This window comes from Squalius cephalus (genome assembly GCF_949319135.1).
Source record: "Squalius cephalus genome assembly, chromosome: 8".
Lineage (NCBI taxonomy): Eukaryota > Metazoa > Chordata > Actinopteri > Cypriniformes > Leuciscidae > Squalius > Squalius cephalus.
Window position 1 is genome coordinate 31,785,861 of NC_137129.1, and position 25,505 is coordinate 31,811,365.

Sequence of the window (25,505 nt, forward strand, 5' to 3'; positions counted from 1 at the left end):
CATCCAATCTTAACTCTACTTTTTTAAAGCAAGCAGACTCAGCCCAGTCTTTGGGTCTCTAACACACCTCTCCACAAGTTGCAAGTATGTGAGGTTCTCCTGTGTGTTGGGATCAAAGAATCCCTTGGTGTCATCATCTGGATCAGAGAGGATCTTGTTCATCTCCTCATCAAAGTACCCTCTTTGGGAAGCCACCTCCACAGGGACACGATGGCTGTGCACAGGATCAATGATGCCCCCCGTAGCAATCTGAGCTTCTAGCAGACGAATACCATGGTCCTTGACAATCAGATCTTTTTTTAAGGCCTGGAACAAAGAGATTGTTTTGCCTGTGTAGGGATCTGTGTACCCAGTTACTGCCCGTTCTGCAGACATCAGTTTGCTTTTCCATTCCATCCCCACAATCCCTTCAGTCACCGCCTGCTCTACTGACAGTTTTTTGTTCTTTACTGGGTCAATCATAAAGCCAGTGGCAGCCTGGGCCTCAAGTAAAACCAAAGACGTTCCAGGTGTTAGAAGTCCCTTATTTTTGGCTTCCATTATGCTCATGGTCTGTTTGGTAGACTGCACAAATACTCCAGCAATGCAGTTTGTCCCTTTCAGGTATTTTCGCACAGAGTCTATTTCACTTACATGATCAACTGTGACTTTTCCAGTAGTTAGGTCTTTGTACATTTTCTCATCAATGATTTTGGAGAGCAGCAACTCATCAGCACTCACATCCTTTCTGATACCTTGGAAGTTGTGCTGTTGGGTTGTCTCTGTTGTTGCTGTGGTGGTGGTGGTGGTAATTGTGTGGGTGCTTGTCTCTGATTTCTGTGATACTAAGGTCAGAACTATTTCTAAGAATTGTTCAATAGTTATTGTACCTGACTTAAACTGCTGCACCAGTTCTCTCCTCTTTTCCTCGGATATGTAATGTGAATACAGCAGATCCCAAAGTGTTATCAGCTGTCCTTGGAATTTACCTCCTGCTTTCTTTGTGGTTGCAGACTTGAGGATATTCTTTGTATGTTCATCGATGAAGAAGTAGTACTCGCCCTTTTTCACAATCACAAGGAGGCTCAGGCCAGTGTTGGGGTCTTTAACACACCTCTCCACAAGTTGCAAGTATGTGAGGTTCTCCTGTGTGTTGGGATCAAAGAAACCCTTGGTGTCATCATCTGGATCAGAGAGGATCTTGTTCATCTCCTCATCAAAGTACCCTCTTTGGTAAGCCACCTCCACAGGGACACGATGGCTGTGCACAGGATCAATGATGCCCCCCGTAGCAATCTGAGCTTCTAGCAGACGAATACCATGGTCCTTGACAATCAGATCTTTTTTTAAGGCCTGGAACAAAGAGATTATTTTGCCTGTGTATGGATCTGTGTACCCAGTTACTGCCCGCTCTGCTGATAGCAGTTTGCTTTTCCATTCTGTTCCAACAATCCCTTCAGTCACCGCCTGCTCTACTGACAGTTTTTTGTTCTTCACTGGGTCAATCATAAAGCCAGTGGCAGCCTGGGCCTCAAGTAAAACCAAAGACGTTCCAGGTGTTAGAAGTCCCTTATTTTTAGCTTCGATTATGCTCATGGTCTGTTTGGTAGATTGCACAAATACACCAGCAATGCTGTTCGTCCCTTTCAGGTATTTTCGCACAGAGTCTATTTCACTTACATGATCAACTGTGACTTTTCCAGTAGTTAGGTCTTTATACATTTTCTCATCAATGATTTTGGATGACAGCAACTCATCAGCACTCACATCCTTTCTGATACCTTGGAAGTTGTGCTGTTGGTTTGTCTCTGTTGTTGCTGTGGTGGTGGTAGTAATTGTGTGGGTGCTTGTTCCTGATTTCTGTGATACTAAGGTCAGAACTATTTCTAAGAATTGTTCAATAGTTATTGTACCTGACTTAAACTGCTGCACCAGTTCTCTCCTCTTTTCCTCAGATATGTAATTTGTATACAGCAGATCCCAAAGTGTCACCAGCTGTCCTTGGAATTTACCTCCTGCTTTCTTTGTGGTTGCAGACTTGAGGATACTCTTTGTATGTTCATCAATGAAGAAGTAGTACTCGCCCTTTTTCACAATCACAAGGAGGCTCAGGCCAGTGTTGGGGTCTTTAACACACCTCTCCACAAGTTGCAAGTATGTGAGGTTCTCCTGTGTGTTGGGATCAAAGAAACCCTTGGTGTCATCATCTGGATCAGAGAGGATCTTGTTCATCTCCTCATCAAAGTACCCTCTTTGGTAAGCCACCTCCACAGGGACACGATGGCTGTGCACAGGATCAATGATGCCCCCCGTAGCAATCTGAGCTTCTAGCAGACGAATACCATGGTCCTTGACAATCAGATCTTTTTTTAAGGCCTGGAACAAGGAGATTGTTTTTCCTGTGCTGGGGTCTGTATAACCAGTAACTGCCCGCTCTGCTGATAGCAGTTTGCTTTTCCATTCTGTTCCAACAATCCCTTCAGTCACCGCCTGCTCTACTGACAGTTTTTTGTTCTTTACGGGGTCAATCATAAAGCCAGTGGCAGCCTGGGCCTCAAGTAAAACCAAAGACGTTCCAGGTGTTAGAAGTCCCTTATTTTTGGCTTCGATTATGCTCATAGTCTGTTTGGTAGATTGCACAAATACACCAGCAATGCTGTTTGTCCCTTTCAGGTATTTTCGCACAGAGTCTATTTCACTTACATGATCAACTGTGACTTTTCCAGTAGTTAGGTCTTTATACATTTTCTCATCAATGATTTTGGATGACAGCAACTCATCAGCACTCACATCCTTTCTGATACCTTGGAAGTTGTGCTGTTGGGTTGTCTCTGTTGTTGCTGTGGTGGTGGTAGTAATTGTGTGGGTGCTTGTTCCTGATTTCTGTGATACTAAGGTCAGAACTATTTCTAAGAATTGTTCAATAGTTATTGTACCTGACTTAAACTGCTGCACCAGTTCTCTCCTCTTTTCCTCAGATATGTAATTTGTATACAGCAGATCCCAAAGTGTCACTAGCTGTCCTTGGAATTTACCTCCTGCTTTCTTTGTGGTTGCAGACTTGAGGATACTCTTTGTATGTTCATCAATGAAGAAGTAGTACTCGCCCTTTTTCACAATCACAAGGAGGCTCAGGCCAGTGTTGGGGTCTTTAACACACCTCTCCACAAGTTGCAAGTATGTGAGGTTCTCCTGTGTGTTGGGATCAAAGAAACCCTTGGTGTCATCATCTGGATCAGAGAGGATCTTGTTCATCTCCTCATCAAAGTACCCTCTTTGGTAAGCCACCTCCACAGGGACACGATGGCTGTGCACAGGATCAATGATGCCCCCCGTAGCAATCTGAGCTTCTAGCAGACGAATACCATGGTCCTTGACAATCAGATCTTTTTTAATGGCCTGGAACAAGGAGATTGTTTTTCCTGTGCTGGGGTCTGTATAACCAGTAACTGCCCGCTCTGCTGATAGCAGTTTGCTTTTCCATTCTGTTCCAACAATCCCTTCAGTCACCGCCTGCTCTACTGACAGTTTTTTGTTCTTTACGGGGTCAATCATAAAGCCAGTGGCAGCCTGGGCCTCAAGTAAAACCAAAGACGTTCCAGGTGTTAGAAGTCCCTTATTTTTGGCTTCGATTATGCTCATGGTCTGTTTGGTAGACTGCACAAATACACCAGCAATGCTGTTCGTCCCTTTCAGGTATTTTCGCACAGAGTCTATTTCACTTACATGATCAACTGTGACTTTTCCAGTAGTTAGGTCTTTATACATTTTCTCATCAATGATTTTGGATGACAGCAACTCATCAGCACTCACATCCTTTCTGATACCTTGGAAGTTGTGCTGTTGGGTTGTCTCTGTTGTTGCTGTGGTGGTGGTAGTAATTGTGTGGGTGCTTGTTCCTGATTTCTGTGATACTAAGGTCAGAACTATTTCTAAGAATTGTTCAATAGTTATTGTACCTGACTTAAACTGCTGCACCAGTTCTCTCCTCTTTTCCTCAGATATGTAATTTGTATACAGCAGATCCCAAAGTGTCACTAGCTGTCCTTGGAATTTACCTCCTGCTTTCTTTGTGGTTGCAGACTTGAGGATACTCTTTGTATGTTCATCAATGAAGAAGTAGTACTCGCCCTTTTTCACAATCACAAGGAGGCTCAGGCCAGTGTTGGGGTCTTTAACACACCTCTCCACAAGTTGCAAGTATGTGAGGTTCTCCTGTGTGTTGGGATCAAAGAAACCCTTGGTGTCATCATCTGGATCAGAGAGGATCTTGTTCATCTCCTCATCAAAGTACCCTCTTTGGTAAGCCACTTCCACAGGGACACGATGGCTGTGCACAGGATCAATGATGCCCCCCGTAGCAATCTGAGCTTCTAGCAGACGAATACCATGGTCCTTGACAATCAGATCTTTTTTTAAGGCCTGGAACAAGGAGATTGTTTTTCCTGTGCTGGGGTCTGTATAACCAGTAACTGCCCGCTCTGCTGATAGCAGTTTGCTTTTCCATTCTGTTCCAACAATCCCTTCAGTCACCGCCTGCTCTACTGACAGTTTTTTGTTCTTTACGGGGTCAATCATAAAGCCAGTGGCAGCCTGGGCCTCAAGTAAAACCAAAGACGTTCCAGGTGTTAGAAGTCCCTTATTTTTGGCTTCGATTATGCTCATGGTCTGTTTGGTAGATTGCACAAATACACCAGCAATGCTGTTTGTCCCTTTCAGGTATTTTCGCACAGAGTCTATTTCACTTACATGATCAACTGTGACTTTTCCAGTAGTTAGGTCTTTATACATTTTCTCATCAATGATTTTGGATGACAGCAACTCATCAGCACTCACATCCTTTCTGATACCTTGGAAGTTGTGCTGTTGGGTTGTCTCTGTTGTTGCTATGGTGGTAGTAATTGTGTGGGTGCTTGTTTCTGATTTCTGTGATACTAAGGTCAGAACTATTTCTAAGAATTGTTCAATAGTTATTGTACCTGACTTAAACTGCTGCACCAGTTCTCTCCTCTTTTCCTCAGATATGTAATTTGTATACAGCAGATCCCAAAGTGTCACCAGCTGTCCTTGGAATTTACCTCCTGCTTTCTTTGTGGTTGCAGACTTGAGGATACTCTTTGTATGTTCATCAATGAAGAAGTAGTACTCGCCCTTTTTCACAATCACAAGGAGGCTCAGGCCAGTGTTGGGGTCTTTAACACACCTCTCCACAAGTTGCAAGTATGTGAGGTTCTCCTGTGTGTTGGGATCAAAGAAACCCTTGGTGTCATCATCTGGATCAGAGAGGATCTTGTTCATCTCCTCATCAAAGTACCCTCTTTGGTAAGCCACCTCCACAGGGACACGATGGCTGTGCACAGGATCAATGATGCCCCCCGTAGCAATCTGAGCTTCTAGCAGACGAATACCATGGTCCTTGACAATCAGATCTTTTTTTATGGCCTGGAACAAGGAGATTGTTTTTCCTGTGCTGGGGTCTGTATAACCAGTAACTGCCCGCTCTGCTGATAGCAGTTTGCTTTTCCATTCTGTTCCAACAATCCCTTCAGTCACCGCCTGCTCTACTGACAGTTTTTTGTTCTTTACGGGGTCAATCATAAAGCCAGTGGCAGCCTGGGCCTCAAGTAAAACCAAAGACGTTCCAGGTGTTAGAAGTCCCTTATTTTTGGCTTCGATTATGCTCATGGTCTGTTTGGTAGACTGCACAAATACACCAGCAATGCTGTTCGTCCCTTTCAGGTATTTTCGCACAGAGTCTATTTCACTTACATGATCAACTGTGACTTTTCCAGTAGTCAGGTCTTTATACATTTTCTCATCAATGATTTTGGATGACAGCAACTCATCAGCACTCACATCCTTTCTGATACCTTGGAAGTTGTGCTGTTGGGTTGTCTCTGTTGTTGCTGTGGTGGTGGTAGTAATTGTGTGGGTGCTTGTTCCTGATTTCTGTGATACTAAGGTCAGAACTATTTCTAAGAATTGTTCAATAGTTATTGTACCTGACTTAAACTGCTGCACCAGTTCTCTCCTCTTTTCCTCAGATATGTAATGTGTATACAGCAGATCCCAAAGTGTCACCAGCTGTCCTTGGAATTTACCTCCTGCTTTCTTTGTGGTTGCAGACTTGAGGATACTCTTTGTATGTTCATCAATGAAGAAGTAGTACTCGCCCTTTTTCACAATCACAAGGAGGCTCAGGCCAGTGTTGGGGTCTTTAACACACCTCTCCACAAGTTGCAAGTATGTGAGGTTCTCCTGTGTGTTGGGATCAAAGAAACCCTTGGTGTCATCATCTGGATCAGAGAGGATCTTGTTCATCTCCTCATCAAAGTACCCTCTTTGGTAAGCCACCTCCACAGGGACACGATGGCTGTGCACAGGATCAATGATGCCCCCCGTAGCAATCTGAGCTTCTAGCAGACGAATACCATGGTCCTTGACAATCAGATCTTTTTTAATGGCCTGGAACAAGGAGATTGTTTTTCCTGTGCTGGGGTCTGTATAACCAGTAACTGCCCGCTCTGCTGATAGCAGTTTGCTTTTCCATTCTGTTCCAACAATCCCTTCAGTCACCGCCTGCTCTACTGACAGTTTTTTGTTCTTTACGGGGTCAATCATAAAGCCAGTGGCAGCCTGGGCCTCAAGTAAAACCAAAGACGTTCCAGGTGTTAGAAGTCCCTTATTTTTGGCTTCGATTATGCTCATGGTCTGTTTGGTAGACTGCACAAATACACCAGCAATGCTGTTCGTCCCTTTTAGGTATTTTCGCACAGAGTCTATTTCACTTACATGATCAACTGTGACTTTTCCAGTAGTTAGGTCTTTATACATTTTCTCATCAATGATTTTGGATGACAGCAACTCATCAGCACTCACATCCTTTCTGATACCTTGGAAGTTGTGCTGTTGGGTTGTCTCTGTTGTTGCTGTGGTGGTGGTAGTAATTGTGTGGGTGCTTGTCTCTGATTTCTGTGATACTAAGGTCAGAACTATTTCTAAGAATTGTTCAATAGTTATTGTACCTGACTTAAACTGCTGCACCAGTTCTCTCCTCTTTTCCTCAGATATGTAATGTGAATACAGCAGATCCCAAAGTGTCACCAGCTGTCCTTGGAATTTACCTCCTGCTTTCTTTGTGGTTGCAGACTTGAGGATATTCTTTGTATGTTCATCGATGAAGAAGTAGTACTCGCCCTTTTTCACAATCACAAGGAGGCTCAGGCCAGTGTTGGGGTCTTTAACACACCTCTCCACAAGTTGCAAGTATGTGAGGTTCTCCTGTGTGTTGGGATCAAAGAAACCCTTGGTGTCATCATCTGGATCAGAGAGGATCTTGTTCATCTCCTCATCAAAGTACCCTCTTTGGTAAGCCACCTCCACAGGGACACGATGGCTGTGCACAGGATCAATGATGCCCCCCGTAGCAATCTGAGCTTCTAGCAGACGAATACCATGGTCCTTGACAATCAGATCTTTTTTTAAGGCCTGGAACAAAGAGATTGTTTTTCCTGTGCTGGGGTCTGTATAACCAGTAACTGCCCGCTCTGCTGACAGCAGTTTGCTTTTCCATTCTGTTCCAACAATCCCTTCAGTCACCGCCTGCTCTACTGACAGTTTTTTGTTCTTTACGGGGTCAATCATAAAGCCAGTGGCAGCCTGGGCCTCAAGTAAAACCAAAGACGTTCCAGGTGTTAGAAGTCCCTTATTTTTGGCTTCGATTATGCTCATGGTCTGTTTGGTAGACTGCACAAATACACCAGCAATGCTGTTCGTCCCTTTTAGGTATTTTCGCACAGAGTCTATTTCACTTACATGATCAACTGTGACTTTTCCAGTAGTTAGGTCTTTGTACATTTTCTCATCAATGACTTTGGAGAGCAGCAACTCATCAGCAGTCACATCCTTTCTGATACCTTGGAAGTTGTGCTGTTGAGCTGTCTCTGTTGTTGCTGTGGTGGTGGTGGTGGTAATTGTGTGGGTGCTTGTTTCTGATTTCTGTGATACTAAGGTCAGAACTATTTCTAAGAATTGTTCAATAGTTATTGTACCTGACTTAAACTGCTGCACCAGTTCTCTCCTCTTTTCCTCAGATATGTAATGTGAATACAGCAGATCCCAAAGTGTCACCAGCTGTCCTTGGAATTTACCTCCTGCTTTCTTTGTGGTTGCAGACTTGAGGATATTCTTTGTATGTTCATCAATGAAGAAGTAGTACTCGCCCTTTTTCACAATCACAAGGAGGCTCAGGCCAGTGTTGGGGTCTTTAACACACCTCTCCACAAGTTGCAAGTATGTGAGGTTCTCCTGTGTGTTGGGATCAAAGAAACCCTTGGTGTCATCATCTGGATCAGAGAGGATCTTGTTCATCTCCTCATCAAAGTACCCTCTTTGGTAAGCCACTTCCACAGGGACACGATGGCTGTGCACAGGATCAATGATGCCCCCCGTAGCAATCTGAGCTTCTAGCAGACGAATACCATGGTCCTTGACAATCAGATCTTTTTTTAAGGCCTGGAACAAGGAGATTGTTTTTCCTGTGCTGGGGTCTGTATAACCAGTAACTGCCCGCTCTGCTGATAGCAGTTTGCTTTTCCATTCTGTTCCAACAATCCCTTCAGTCACCGCCTGCTCTACTGACAGTTTTTTGTTCTTTACGGGGTCAATCATAAAGCCAGTGGCAGCCTGGGCCTCAAGTAAAACCAAAGACGTTCCAGGTGTTAGAAGTCCCTTATTTTTGGCTTCGATTATGCTCATGGTCTGTTTGGTAGATTGCACAAATACACCAGCAATGCTGTTTGTCCCTTTCAGGTATTTTCGCACAGAGTCTATTTCACTTACATGATCAACTGTGACTTTTCCAGTAGTTAGGTCTTTATACATTTTCTCATCAATGATTTTGGATGACAGCAACTCATCAGCACTCACATCCTTTCTGATACCTTGGAAGTTGTGCTGTTGGGTTGTCTCTGTTGTTGCTGTGGTGGTGGTAGTAATTGTGTGGGTGCTTGTTTCTGATTTCTGTGATACTAAGGTCAGAACTATTTCTAAGAATTGTTCAATAGTTATTGTACCTGACTTAAACTGCTGCACCAGTTCTCTCCTCTTTTCCTCAGATATGTAATTTGTATACAGCAGATCCCAAAGTGTCACCAGCTGTCCTTGGAATTTACCTCCTGCTTTCTTTGTGGTTGCAGACTTGAGGATACTCTTTGTATGTTCATCAATGAAGAAGTAGTACTCGCCCTTTTTCACAATCACAAGGAGGCTCAGGCCAGTGTTGGGGTCTTTAACACACCTCTCCACAAGTTGCAAGTATGTGAGGTTCTCCTGTGTGTTGGGATCAAAGAAACCCTTGGTGTCATCATCTGGATCAGAGAGGATCTTGTTCATCTCCTCATCAAAGTACCCTCTTTGGTAAGCCACCTCCACAGGGACACGATGGCTGTGCACAGGATCAATGATGCCCCCCGTAGCAATCTGAGCTTCTAGCAGACGAATACCATGGTCCTTGACAATCAGATCTTTTTTTATGGCCTGGAACAAGGAGATTGTTTTTCCTGTGCTGGGGTCTGTATAACCAGTAACTGCCCGCTCTGCTGATAGCAGTTTGCTTTTCCATTCTGTTCCAACAATCCCTTCAGTCACCGCCTGCTCTACTGACAGTTTTTTGTTCTTTACGGGGTCAATCATAAAGCCAGTGGCAGCCTGGGCCTCAAGTAAAACCAAAGACGTTCCAGGTGTTAGAAGTCCCTTATTTTTGGCTTCGATTATGCTCATGGTCTGTTTGGTAGACTGCACAAATACACCAGCAATGCTGTTCGTCCCTTTCAGGTATTTTCGCACAGAGTCTATTTCACTTACATGATCAACTGTGACTTTTCCAGTAGTCAGGTCTTTATACATTTTCTCATCAATGATTTTGGATGACAGCAACTCATCAGCACTCACATCCTTTCTGATACCTTGGAAGTTGTGCTGTTGGGTTGTCTCTGTTGTTGCTGTGGTGGTGGTAGTAATTGTGTGGGTGCTTGTTCCTGATTTCTGTGATACTAAGGTCAGAACTATTTCTAAGAATTGTTCAATAGTTATTGTACCTGACTTAAACTGCTGCACCAGTTCTCTCCTCTTTTCCTCAGATATGTAATGTGTATACAGCAGATCCCAAAGTGTCACCAGCTGTCCTTGGAATTTACCTCCTGCTTTCTTTGTGGTTGCAGACTTGAGGATACTCTTTGTATGTTCATCAATGAAAAAGTAGTACTCGCCCTTTTTCACAATCACAAGGAGGCTCAGGCCAGTGTTGGGGTCTTTAACACACCTCTCCACAAGTTGCAAGTATGTGAGGTTCTCCTGTGTGTTGGGATCAAAGAAACCCTTGGTGTCATCATCTGGATCAGAGAGGATCTTGTTCATCTCCTCATCAAAGTACCCTCTTTGGTAAGCCACCTCCACAGGGACACGATGGCTGTGCACAGGATCAATGATGCCCCCCGTAGCAATCTGAGCTTCTAGCAGACGAATACCATGGTCCTTGACAATCAGATCTTTTTTTAAGGCCTGGAACAAAGAGATTGTTTTTCCTGTGCTGGGGTCTGTATAACCAGTAACTGCCCGCTCTGCTGACAGCAGTTTGCTTTTCCATTCTGTTCCAACAATCCCTTCAGTCACCGCCTGCTCTACTGACAGTTTTTTGTTCTTTACGGGGTCAATCATAAAGCCAGTGGCAGCCTGGGCCTCAAGTAAAACCAAAGACGTTCCAGGTGTTAGAAGTCCCTTATTTTTGGCTTCGATTATGCTCATGGTCTGTTTGGTAGACTGCACAAATACACCAGCAATGCTGTTCGTCCCTTTTAGGTATTTTCGCACAGAGTCTATTTCACTTACATGATCAACTGTGACTTTTCCAGTAGTTAGGTCTTTGTACATTTTCTCATCAATGACTTTGGAGAGCAGCAACTCATCAGCAGTCACATCCTTTCTGATACCTTGGAAGTTGTGCTGTTGAGCTGTCTCTGTTGTTGCTGTGGTGGTGGTGGTGGTAATTGTGTGGGTGCTTGTTTCTGATTTCTGTGATACTAAGGTCAGAACTATTTCTAAGAATTGTTCAATAGTTATTGTACCTGACTTAAACTGCTGCACCAGTTCTCTCCTCTTTTCCTCAGATATGTAATGTGAATACAGCAGATCCCAAAGTGTCACCAGCTGTCCTTGGAATTTACCTCCTGCTTTCTTTGTGGTTGCAGACTTGAGGATATTCTTTGTATGTTCATCAATGAAGAAGTAGTACTCGCCCTTTTTCACAATCACAAGGAGGCTCAGGCCAGTGTTGGGGTCTTTAACACACCTCTCCACAAGTTGCAAGTATGTGAGGTTCTCCTGTGTGTTGGGATCAAAGAAACCCTTGGTGTCATCATCTGGATCAGAGAGGATCTTGTTCATCTCCTCATCAAAGTACCCTCTTTGGTAAGCCACCTCCACAGGGACACGATGGCTGTGCACAGGATCAATGATGCCCCCCGTAGCAATCTGAGCTTCTAGCAGACGAATACCATGGTCCTTGACAATCAGATCTTTTTTTAAGGCCTGGAACAAGGAGATTGTTTTTCCTGTGCTGGGGTCTGTATAACCAGTAACTGCCCGCTCTGCTGACAGCAGTTTGCTTTTCCATTCTGTTCCAACAATCCCTTCAGTCACCGCCTGCTCTACTGACAGTTTTTTGTTCTTTACGGGGTCAATCATAAAGCCAGTGGCAGCCTGGGCCTCAAGTAAAACCAAAGACGTTCCAGGTGTTAGAAGTCCCTTATTTTTGGCTTCGATTATGCTCATGGTCTGTTTGGTAGACTGCACAAATACTCCAGCAATGCTGTTCGTCCCTTTCAGGTATTTTCGCACAGAGTCTATTTCACTTACATGATCAACTGTGACTTTTCCAGTAGTTAGGTCTTTGTACATTTTCTCATCAATGACTTTGGAGAGCAGCAACTCATCAGCAGTCACATCCTTTCTGATACCTTGGAAGTTGTGCTGTTGAGTTGTCTCTGTTGTTGCTGTGGTGGTGGTGGTGGTAATTGTGTGGGTGCTTGTTTCTGATTTCTGTGATACTAAGGTCAGAACTATTTCTAAGAATTGTTCAATAGTTATTGTACCTGACTTAAACTGCTGCACCAGTTCTCTCCTCTTTTCCTCGGATATGTAATGTGAATACAGCAGATCCCAAAGTGTCACCAGCTGTCCTTGGAATTTACCTCCTGCTTTCTTTGTAGTTGCAGACTTGAGGACATTCTTTGTATGTTCATCGATGAAGAAGTAGTACTCGCCCTTTTTCACAATCACAAGGAGGCTCAGGCCAGTGTTGGGGTCTTTAACACACCTCTCCACAAGTTGCAAGTATGTGAGGTTCTCTTGTGTGTTGGGATCAAAGAAACCCTTGGTGTCATCATCTGGATCTGAGAGGATCTTATTCATCTCCTCATCAAAGTACCCTCTTTGGTAAGCCACCTCCACAGGGACACGATGGCTGTGCACAGGATCAATGATGCCACCCGTAGCAATCTGAGCTTCTAGCAGACGAATACCATGGTCCTTGACAATCAGATCTTTTTTTAAGGCCTGGAACAAAGAGATTGTTTTGCCTGTGTAGGGATCTGTGTACCCAGTTACTGCCCGCTCTGCTGACAGCAGTTTGCTTTTCCATTCTGTTCCAACAATCCCTTCAGTCACCGCCTGCTCTACTGACAATTTTTTGTTCTTCACTGGGTCAATCATAAAGCCAGTGGCAGCCTGGGCCTCAAGTAAAACCAGCGTCGTTCCAGGTGTCAGAAGTCCCTTATTTCTGGCTTCAAATATGCTCATGGTCTGTTTGGTTGACTGGACATATACACCAGCAATACAGTTTGTTGCGCCAAGGTATTTTTGAATAGATTCCATATTGTTTATATCTTCATCATCTACTTCATCATTGATAAGCTTACTAAACATTTCTTTTGAGATGATTTTTGCATCAAATAGTTGACTTGCTGACACTTGTTTTCTCAGTCCTTTAAAGGAATGCCTTTTTGTGCTTACCTCAATTGTCATTGCTGTCACCATTTCTGTTATCTCCTCTATTGATAATTTATTTTGTTTGTATTGGTCAAGCAGTTCGTTTCTCTTCTCTGCAGATATATACTCTGAGTGTAGTACATCCCAAAGTGATACACGTTTGTCTGCAAACTTTCCAGCATTGATGATCACTGATTTTTCTTTGAAGATATTTATTATTTGTTTGTCATTGAAGGTTGAGCTTTCAGCACTCTTTTCAGTTATTGGGAGAAGCAGCATGCCGGTTGTTGAATTCTTTTCACATTTCTTCATGAGCTGATGGTAGGTAAGAGGTTCTTTTGTTTGGGGGTCTGAAAACCCTTTTTCACTTTTACTAAGATTTGCCAGAAGATCACTGGTCTCCTTATTCAAGCATCCTTTCATAATTGCTTTTTGAACAGGCAAACGATAGCTTCCAATTGGATCAATAATTCCCCCTGTGGCAAGCTGTGCATCTAAGATGTTCAGTCCATGTTTCCGAGGGATGAGACCTTTATTCATTGCTTCAAACAAGCATATCTGCTCATCTGTGTATGGGTCTGTGAAGCCAGTGACAGCACGTTCAGCCAATAGCAAGTGCTCCAATATCTCTGGTCCAATAAGTTGAGCTCTGACAGCCTCCATGACTGAATGATGTGTGTTTTTGATTGGATCGATAACATATCCAGTTGCTGCCTGAGCCTCTAGCAACAACAGTGCTGCATCGGAAGTGAGTAAGCCTTCAGTTTTTGCCATGTTTAAGCTTAACACTTTTCCTGATGGATGAAGCTTCACACCAGCAATACTTCCAGTGCCCTTCAAATACCTTTGAACAGATTCAAGTTTAACCACATTTTCAAGCATCTCCTTACCTTGTTGCAGTGCTTTGTAAGTACTGGTGTCAATGATTCCAGACTCATGCAACTGTTGCACAGAAACAGTTTTTCTCAGGCCCATTGTTGTTTGAGGAGCTGTTTCTTTCTGTTCTAGTGTTTGAATAGTTGTGGTAACCATGGTGACAAAATCCTTGATATTTATCTTGCCCAAACAAAATTGTTCAAAGTACTTCTGTCTCTGTTCATCTGTGAAGTATTCAGAATGAATTATCTCCCAAAGAGACAGTGATTTTCCAGAGAAACGGCCAACAGGAATGACAACTTTGTTTTTCTCAAATTCTTCCTTAATCTCAACGTCTGAGATGATTTTTTGTAATTTGTCTTGTGTTTTCCCTTTTTCGGCAACTGGAAGAAGTAAAAGACCAGTATCGGGATCCTTGATGCATCGTGCGATCATCTCCATGTAAGTCAGATTTTCTTGTGTGGTGGGATCAAAAAATCCTTTAGTGTCATCGGTTTGATCAGCAAGGATCTGGTTTAAGTCAGAATCAAAATAACCCTTCCGGAAAGCAACATCAAGTGGTAAATGTAAACATGTTAAGGGATCAATGATGCCACCTGTAGCAATCTGGGCTTCAAGCAGACGAATGCCATGCTGCTTTACAATAAGGTCTTTCTTAATTGCTTCGAAAAGTGATATTGTCTTGCCTGTGTATGGGTCTTTGTAACCAGTCACTGCTTTCTCTGCAGCCAGGAGTTTTTCATACAACTCTGGAACAATGATTTTCTGCTTCAGCGCCTCATCAACGGTGAGTTTCTTGTTTTGTATTGGATCAATAATAAACCCAGTGGCAGCCTGCGCTTCAAGAAGACACAAGGCAGTGCCAGGGGTAAGATGGCCTTCTTTTTTGGCTTTGTAGATGCTCATTTTCTGATTAGACTTTTGTAATATTACACCTGCTATACAGCTTGTTCCACTGAGGAAGTTCCTCAAAGTGCCCGTCTCAATGAGATCTTTGATTGTCAGCTTCCCCTCAATAACATTTTTGTATTTATTTTCATCTATTATTCCCAAATTCAGCAGCTCCAAAATGGAAACCTTTCCCCTGAGACCATCTACACTGAGGTCAGCATTTCTTTTTACTTCTTTGCGCTCAATGATCTCTAAAATTATTGTGATGATTTCTTCAATTGTGATTGCTTTTGACTTGTAACTTTTTAACAGCTCCTGTCTTTTCTCCTCAGATAAATATTCAGAGTTGATGAGATCCCAGAGTGTCACTTTCTTGCTGCTGAATCTGCCGTATCTCACAGAGACATACGTGGTGTGGAAGGCCTCTTTGGTGCTGTCCCCTATCTTGACTCTCTTGTCGTTCCCTTTGATTACCAAAAGGCAAAGCTCCGTGCTTTGGTCAGTGACACATCTGGACATAAGCTGCATATAGGTAAGGTTTTCATGAGTGTTTGGGTCAAAGAATCCTTTTGTGTCATCAGTTGGATCACAAAGGGTCTGATTCATTTCACTATCAAAGAATCCTCGTTTATAAGCAATATGAACTGGAATGCGATGGCTATTTACAGGATCAATAATGCCCCCTGTGGCAATCTGGGCCTCTAGCAGACGTATACCATGATCTTTCACAATTAAATCTTTTTGCATTGCTTGGAACAATGAGATTTTCTTGCCAGTGTATGGATCATGGTAACCTGTCACTGCCTTCTCTGCTGAGGATAGTTTTGCATGAAGATCAGCCCCTACCACCCGTGCCTTCACTGCATCATCTACAGAGAACTTTAGATTAGCAATTGGGTCAATTATGTATCCTGTTGCAGCCTGGGCTTCAAGAAGAACAAGTGATGTTCCTGGCCTCAGAATCCCTTTTTGTCGGGCTTGGTAGATTGACATCACTTGTGAGTCAGGAAGCAGCACACCAGCAATGCTTGGTTTGCCTTGTAGATATGTATGCACAGATACATTCTCCGTAACATCTTTGACAGTCTTTTTTCCTTCTCTTAGATCTTCTAGATCGTGCTCTGTGATGATATCAGCCTCGAAGAGCTGGTTTGCACTTACTTTTTCCCTTATACCTTCAAAAACTACGTTAGCTGTTTTCACTGAATGTTCAATGATCTCCAGGACTTTAGTGACTATAAATTCAATCGTGACTGTTCTGTTTCTGTATTGCTGGATAAAGTCTAGCCTTTGCTGTTCAGTGAAGTATTCAGACATAAGTAATTCCCAGAGTGAAACAGTCATTCCAGTGTATTTTCCACATGTCACTTTCACCATGACACCCTTGAATACTTTTTTGATGTCATAGCCAATGAATGTGTAATTCAGACTACCAGATGTATCCTGAATGGGCAACAATGTAAGTCCTGTAGAAGAGTCAATGACACAACGATCCAGCAGTTGTAGATATGTCAGATTATCCTTTGTGTTTGGGTCAAAGAATCCTTTAGTGTCATCTTCAGGATCCTTAAGGATGGCATTCATTTCCTCATCGAAAAAGCCACGCTTGTATGCTACATCCACAGGAACTCTGTGACTGTATATGGGATCAATAATTCCACCAGTTGCAATTTGTGCTTCAAGCAAGCGGATTCCATGCTCCTTCACAATCAGTTCCTTCTTCAGAGCTTGAAAAAGAGAAATGGTTTCACCAGTGTATGGGTCATTGTAACCAGTAACTGCACGTTCTGCTGCAAGCAATTTTGCATGGTATTCTGGTCCTACAAGTTTTTGTTTAATGGCTTCATCTACAGTGAATGTCTTGTTTTCAACAGGGTCAATCATGAATCCAGTTGCAGCCTGTGCTTCTAGCAGAATCAAAGCAGAACCAGGCATGATTATTCCTTGTCTCATTGCCTGATAGATGCTCATTTTCTTATTTGTGGAGAGCACAGCTACTCCCCCAATGCTCGTTTTACCTTCTAGATATTCTTTAACTGTTTCCATTAACATCACGTCCTGGGTGGTGGTTTTACCATCATGTAGATTTTCAAATGTCTTTTGGTCAATTATTTTTGATGCCAGAAGCTCAGCAGAGGTTACACCTCTGCGGAGGCCTTTAAATGTGATGTACATCGGGAAAAGCAGTAAACCTGTGTCTGGGGCTACAGTGCATTTCTTTATCAGCGAAGGATAGGTGAGGTTTTCCTGAGAGTTTGGATCATAGAATATTTTTAGATCATCCATCTGGTCTCTGAAAAGATCTTTGTCATAGTGACCTTGTTCATTGGCTTGTTCTTCTGTTAGGTAGCATTTTTCAATAGGGTCATAGATCCCTTTGCCAGAGATCTGTGCCTCAAGTAGTCTAATGCCATACTCTTTTGGAATGACATCTTTCTGCATGGCCTGGAAGAGTGAGATTTGTTGGTTGGTGTAAGGATCTGTGTAGCCCATGATGGCCCTCTCAGCGAATTGAAGTTTCTCTTTCATTTCACGTCCCACAATGCCTTCTTTTACAGCATCTTCTACGGTACATATCCTGTTTTTGACTGGGTCGATGATTCCTCCTGTTGCAGCTTGGGCTTCTAACAGTGCCAGACATGTTCCTGGAGTCAACAAGCGTTTCTTGTAGGCTTGGTATATTGTAATGGTTTCATTTGAGTGTTCAAGAAACACCCCAGCTACTGGGCCCTGAGAATTGCAATTTTCCTGAGCCGGCATTTTTTGTGGATATTTTCTTGCACAGCTTCTGTGGATTACATAAGAATAATTATTAGCAATGCGTTAAAAAAATTGTCCTGATACATTTAAGTTGTTCATATGTTTTTGTTTACTGTACACTGTTTTAATTCAAAGTTTTAATTTTTAAAGAAAAATACTAAAAATTCTACAGTAAAAACATGTGAACTGGTTATCTGCTTTTGCAAGAAAAAACTATTTTTAACTATTTTAAACTAATTACCACATCATTTATGGTAAAAAAAAAAGAAGAAGAAAAACAGTAAAAGGCCATTCCCAGAAGTCCCTGCATTACACATCACATATGATTACATTTTTTATAAATATATATTTTTTTCTTATTTTTGTCATCAGTGATGTACATTGTTACATTGTGTTACATTTTATGTTAATTAATTTTAACATATATTTCATTATTTTAGTGTACACACCTGATGGTGTTTTGTCTTTGTATGTATGACCCTGTGCACCATCTATATATGAGTATTGACCATATTTTTAACAGGCTGCTTATGATGAACTCGATTCATCATGTAGCTTTCTATTGTTTCACCTGGATTATTGTGGTGGTTATCGGTACATTTTAAGGTAAAAGGTGGATTTTGGTAGTTTGGTACCCTAGAAGTAGGTATATTAATATTATATTACTTAATGAAATATTCTGTTCTAAGTTGTAAAAAACACAGGCATCCTTTAAAACATTGCCATAGCATTGTTTAAGGTGAATTTCTGGCAACCACAGCTGTCAGTTTTTGTACCCTAAAATGAACAGGATATTTTTTGCTAAAAAGCACATGGCAAAATTGTGCAGTGCAGGTACACCACAGAAAACCGTAACATAAAGACAATGCTAACAATGAAAGCACACTTCTTTATCATGTCATCTTTATCATGACTTGTCCTGACAAGAAAAACGTTTTTAGCATTGCATCATTTGGAAAGTTTCTTGCATTATCCCTGTAAGCAATGGAAAACTGGAAATACAGGATGCTGATGTACTTTTGAAGAATGTCGGATAAAGAATCAACGACCCAGACAAGCTTTTTACTTGTCAGTCTCTCTCTCTCTCTCTCTCTCTCTCTCTCTCTCTCTCTCTCTCTCTCTCTCTCTCTGTTTAATGTGCAAAACACCAAAAATAAATATACTGAAGACAAAAAGGCAGAATATTACATATATGTGCAATATTATTTGTGTAAACTTTTTGTTGTTGCACAATTGCATTAGATGATACATTTTCTGACATTCACTCAAGCCATGTCACTCATCCATACAGACACATCCTTAAATGTACAGAAGTGTTTAAAAAATAGCAGTGCATTAATAAAAGTGAATAAAGTGCAAATCTTTTTTTTTTTACCTTTTATTTCCATATTTCAAATGTAGTGGGAACATTCAATTGCAAATCAAAGCATTGACCAAATAGTTTTTACAGGAAGCAAATAAAAGGAATATTAATCTGTTTCTTTAATGAAAACATTTTCTTCAACATTTTTCTCTTCAAACTCAAACACTTATTAACTGAAGAAATCTTTAAATATTTAACTTCACTTTAAATTACTGAACTCATATGTAGTTAGGGGCCAAGCCCTGAAGGGGATAGATTTCCAGAACCAATTTCGGACCCAAAATTGGTTCAGAGGCTGTATCTCGGCCAAAGTTTGATCAATCAAAACGAAAATTGGTATGCTTCATCGGAAGCATGATCTGAGGGTCCTTGCCAAAGTTGGGAACAGCGCCACCTACTGGTCATGAGATCTGGAAAATGGCTATTTTGGCCAATAACCTTTGAACAGTTTGTCAGAATCATAATATTGGTGTCTATTGATTCCTTGCATCATGGCGAATCTGTGGATACCGATTTTGCCAGGATTGGATGAACCACGTGTCCGCCATTTAGATTCTTGTCATAAATTGCACTATCTTATAAAATATATGACATGTTGGCACAAAATTTGGTAGGGATCATCATTAGCATGTCCTGAAGGTACATGAGAAAATTGAACACAGCGCCACCTAGTGTTCCAGAGTTATAAGGTTATTTGCAAAAATGCTTATAACTTTTGAAAACATGAAATGGCTCATAACATGAAATGGCTCATAACTCCTAAACCGATAGGTGTCAAGTGTCTTATTTCGTTGGAATCCTTGGCTCAAGGTGGACAAAATGTATACCTCGGATTTGCTCGTCACCTGGGAAAATTTTTCGGGTATTTTGGATTTTTACAAAAACCTACTTTTGTGAACTAGTCCTAGGTTTTTGGCCCGACCAGAACCAAACCAGTGCAGCAAGATTCTCTGGAGTCTGATTGTCAATAGTTATCAAAAAAAAGTGGAAATTTCGGTTCATGGTCCCTAAGGGCTGCCAAAACGTTCCAAGTGGGAGGAGCCCCTTTTACTAAATTGGCTATAACTCATGAACGGAACGAGATATTTTCACCAAACTCAGCACACCTGTGTAAGAGCTCATTCTGTGGTCGCGTGAAAAAGGACGCGGCGACTGGCCACTTGGTGGTGCAATAACTGTTAAAAATGTGCCAAAATGATGTATTTCTATGGCAAATCCCATGAAATGGCTGAAAGCGGCCCTCTTCCTGCCTGATTTGCATACAACCTTACAAAATCGGGCGTTCGCATGCGTCACGTGATCCTAAAGAAGCTTGGAAACTTTTATGGATGTCGGGCCATTGGTGGCGTTTTAACTGTTATAAAGGTGAAAAATGCTCTATATTATCCTATGCAAAATTACATTTAAATGACTGAAAAATGGTCTGCTCTGCGCAGAACTTCACCAAATTAGCTGAGTATGTGTGCCATATTATTCTAAAGAAGCGCGCCAACTTTTACGGATATCGGGCCATCAGTGGAGGTATTACAGTTTAAAAGGTTAAAAAAACACACACCAAAAAACACCACATTTCCATGATAAATGCAAAAAGCGACCTTTTTCCTCTCTGAGGTATATGTTAAAAGGTTTGATAAAGATTTTGTAACCAGCAGCTCAAGCGTCAAGTGCTGAGACCCTATAGTTTTTTTTTTTTTTTAATAGGCCTTTTTTAGGCCCCTTTTATTAGGGGTTCAAGCACGTAGTGCTGAAACCCTGTTGTTTTTGTTAATTTTCCCATGATGCAGCATTCTCCATCTAAAACTGATCGGGCAGACCGAACCGTAAGTTGTAGAGACTTGAAACTTTGAGGGCTGGTAATACTCACACGGCCCACTACGTCACCAAGGCCTGCCCCGATCGGCCTGACGGGGGCGCTACAGCGGTCAAAAGTACGAAATGGCTCATAACTCCTAAACCGTTAGGCGTAGGAATCCTCGGCATGTCTCGGATTTGCTCGCTCTTCTGTGCCAATTTTGAGTAATTTTGGATTTTGTGAAAAACCTACTATTGCGCACTAGTCCTCGGCTTTTGGCCCGATCGGAACCAAACCAGTGCAGCAAGATTCTCTGCCAAAATATTCTATATGTCAGCGGCCATATTTACAAAAATAGCTATAACTCATGAACGGAACTAGATATTTTGACCAAACTCGGGACACGTGTATGAGCTCAATCTGAGGTTACTTGAAAAAAATTGCGATGATTGGCCACTTAGTGGCGCCAAAGAATATAAAAATGTCTATAACCACCAACCATTAGCCCAAATGACTTGAAAATTGGCATGCGCTGTCTTTGTACGAGGTGCCATTGGTGGCATTTTAACTGTTATAAAGGTGAAAAATGCTCTATATTACCCTATGCAAAATTACATTTAAATGACTGAAAATTGGTCTGCTCTGCGCAGAACTTCACCAAATTAGCTGAGTATGTGTGCCATATTATTCTAAAGAAGCGCGCCAACTTTTACGGAGATCGGGCCATCAGTGGAGGTATTACAGTTTAAAAGGTAAAAAAAAAACACACACCAAAAAACACCACATTTCCATGATAAATGCAAACGACATTGGCGTATCTCAAAAAACATGGCTGCCAAATGAAATTTGAGTAGCTATCAGACAAGATTACCGGAGGCTGATCAGAACGAAACTCAGTGAGCATGTTCAACTCATGGGTCTAGAGTTCTGTAAGAATTTTGAAAGAAATCGGCCCCTAGTTGGCGATAACTAGTTTTATGCCTCTGTAATCACGTTGTTTTTCACACATACACACAATATTCATGCCATTTGCTCTATAGACAAGCAGGTGATGTATTATTAGTTTTATTTATTATATTAAAACTGATTCTACAACATAAGAGCCAGCAGTTTTGTGGCAAACAGATAAAGTGAAAGATTTAACAAACAGTTTGTGCACAAAAAGGTATCATCTATGGCATCACTTACTCACACAGACATTAAGAATCAGCATATCAATCAGCAATAAAAGTATTCGATAAAATATATTTTATAACAATATGCAAAACAATTTGCTTCACTTCTTCCTTAATAAAGAACAATTAGTGTCACCTTTTCACAGAATGAATTAAACTCCACACTGCTATTTTTTTGAACACATCCCTTTTAATGAATGATTTAATTACTCAGAACAAGCAGCGTGCATGTATGTTGTTTTTCTATTACACTTTACTTCATCTACAAGTAAATTATTTAGAATTATTAATTCAGAAATATCACAACTAATAACAATGGTTCATAAGGTTACTGATGTTGTACTGCTATCACAAGTTTAATGATTTTATAACAAGGACCTGACATCCTTCTGTAAACACTGAATGTTTTATGCAAAATCTTCTGCAAGTAATGTTTGCTTTACATATCTTAGTCTCACTGCTGCAATCAGCCATGAATAGCTTTAGCAGGTAAAAAAAAAAAAAAAAAAAAAAAAAACACAATGAAAAGGGCTGCTAATGGCCTCTTCCTGTCCAAATTCCTTGGATGCAGACAGTTTTAGGTATAAATAAGGACTTCTAAAACCACAAGGTCACATGACTTAGACACTTTCTAAAAGAGCACTCAAATGAACACTACTTCAAGTACACTTTCTGCAAAGCTGTTTATACAATGCATTATAAGGTTATTTTGATTGAATCATAAAGGTATTGTAGATTACACAAAATCTTTTGATGAATGGCTACACTATTTTCAATTTTGTATCAACATTTGTGAGATTTAGACAGTCAAAGTTTTGAGGTTAATTTATCTAATTTTGTGTCTCTGTTATGACATTGTATTATGTTGAATATCATAGTTTACACCCCGTATAGTGTTATAGTGTTATTATTTTTAATAATTATTGTAATTAATGGGGTTATGAATTAGATGAACATTTCAGACATCTTCGCTTTCATTAAAACTGAATGAGTGAAGTCATTAAATTTGCATTTATAGTGTTGCTAGACATATCTTCAAGTAAAATATAGGCAATTAAATTTATAAGTAAATATTCATATGCCCGTATATTAGTGGATTTTATCTTTCAGGTAAATCTCATTGTCTGCCATCGGATATTAAATTATTATCAACTAAATTGTCAAAATAAAATTATTTAGTATTTTACATTAATGACACTTTAAAATATATATAAATATTAATAATAATAATATCAAAAGTAATTCACACATTCTGTAAAAGTTTAGTCATTTTATGCTTTAACAATTAAATTAGCAAATGTTTCTATTTCCTATAATAATACATTGGCTGATAGATCATCATCCTGCACATGCTAAACCTACAGTATATCGAAATATTTTACAATTTGAAAGTAAGTCCATGTTGTACTTAACCCTCAGGTTGTGTTTTATTTTATTTAGTATTTCCACAATTATTCATAAATAATGCTTTTTTACTCAAAAAATTTGATTATTAACTATAGTATTTTCGGGAAAAAGAAAAATGTATCCGGGTCAAAATGACCCGAACACAACCTGAGTAAGGGGAGCATCTTCCCCAATCCATTTGTTCCCACAAAGTTTTTAAACCCAAATTATATTATTTGGCCATGGTTAAATGGTGTGATGCATAATAATGCACATTAACTGTACTGTACTTCTAAAACTCATAATGGAAATGTTTAACCAGTCCTCTTATCTAAACAGTAGATTACATTATATAACCATAAAGTTGTCCAACTGTGCACTGTTTGCAAATATTTGCACTCTTTTTTGCTAAAAGGTGTGGTCGATCAAGTGAACATATGTTGAACATGACATTCTTAAGACATAATGAATTATGGCACACATATGTTCAGTTACCTGAAAGTGCTTTACAGTGTTACCACTGCTACTTTTTTTAAGGCAAACAACAATGTAATTACAAGAACTCTTTAGCATGTTATCGAAGACAAAAAAAACCCCTCATTCTTACCTCTTTCAATGTTTTTTTTGCAAGAGGGTTTCAGTCAGAGTCCAGTTGAGGGTGTTTTCTTTCCTGCTCACTAAGACTTGATGTGGGTCAAGCACACAGCGGATGCTCAGTGAAAAAAAAACTGAGAATGCTTCCTTCATTCCTTTCCACTGTCTAATATACTGACCAGTCAGGGCCAAACTCCACCTCCATGAACACTCCCCCCTCTTGCTTTAGATAAAAAAACCTTGAAGCCGAGTGAAGAAATGGCCCTCTCCTTTTTCATACCCCCACCCCACCCCACCCCACCCCACCCCACCTCACCTCACCCCACCCCACCTCACCCCACCCCACCTCACCCCACCCCATTGTGGTAAAGCAATGTGTCAAGCTCATGTTCAAACTGAAAATGAAAAGCTGTTCTCGTGAATGATTTTATCAGTGCATTTCACTGGTATTCTCTCAAGTTTGTGCACAGTTTCTGTTAATCATTTGTCAATATATTGGATGTGATGTCTTATCTCTGACACAGAAGGCATGGTCATTAAACAAGAGCCCGCTTAACCTGCAGCTTTTGGTTTTGTTGTGCAAATATCTTTGAAGGAGGTGAAAGTATCATAAATTAAAGACAGTATTACAGTCAGTATATCTTATTGAACTGAATCATCACTTATCTTGCTACAGCTGCATTACAGCAGAATTTGAAGTTGATGTTTTCTACTTGATTCTTTGATGAAAGTTTAAAAAAACAGAATTGATTTGAAATAGAAATCGGTAGCAATACATTTTTTACTATGTACTTATTATAGCAATTACAATAACTGGGTTATAACTATAGGTACTAACCCTGAACCTAACCTCAAACCATATAGTTAGGTACCATATATTACCAGTACTTTCTAGTAAACCTACTGCAAAATAAAGTGTAACCTAGAATTTGTTTGTAACATTATAAAAGCATTTACTATTGAATGTCCTTACAAACAAAAAATCTTTATTTCTCAAAAAAAAAAAAAAAAAAAAAAAAAAAAAAATTCTGACCCCAAACTTTTGAATGGTATTATAGTAACTCAAATTAAATTATAAACTCACATCTAGTAAATCACATAAATTATATTATGTATATAGTCGAGTGTTTATGTGTTTATCTGAGTGAATGCCTTAATTAAGATATGAACAACGGACACTTTATTTATTCATTCATTCATTTTTTAAACAGTTACTTATAGAAAAACTTTAGTATATAATAAGGGCTTTATAAGGGTCCAATTTGAAATCTGACCCATTTTTTAAACCAAGCTCCATTTCAGATAAACTTAAAATGAAACTTCAATAAATTCCCGTAACCCTCCTACATGTTTTGCAGTACACGTTGGCAGAGAACTTTTTATAATTCATAGCCAAGTTTTATCTTGCCCTGTTTCATTACATCATTTAATATGCAGAATATTTGCATATTGGAGAGAAGATCATGTTGCTGATTTGACAGAACAAGCTATGCATGTTGCCAAAACCGCACCTCCTGTTGCTGAGGCCCTACAGGCAACAAGCCAGAGCTGTTCCAGACTTCTCAAGTCTTTGAATTCCTCATCTTTCAGTGAAAAGGGTTGGTATGTTGACACCCCCACACTGCTGCAGACAGAAGTGACGAAA

The 25,505-nt window shown here is 40.6% G+C and overlaps 1 protein-coding gene across 1 annotated transcript; it reads right to left on the reverse strand.

The window, feature by feature from the left end:
- Positions 1-6: 6 nt before the first annotated feature.
- eppk1 (epiplakin 1) lies at positions 7-24,005 on the reverse strand. Its single transcript, XM_079878465.1, has 2 exons — positions 23,874-24,005; positions 7-17,578 (listed from the first exon to the last, which is right to left on the reverse strand). The coding sequence occupies exon 2, from the start codon at positions 17,548-17,550 to the stop codon at positions 16-18; it is 17,535 nt and encodes a 5,844-aa protein (XP_079734591.1). The 5' UTR covers positions 17,551-17,578; positions 23,874-24,005; the 3' UTR covers positions 7-15.
- Positions 24,006-25,505: the final 1,500 nt, after the last annotated feature.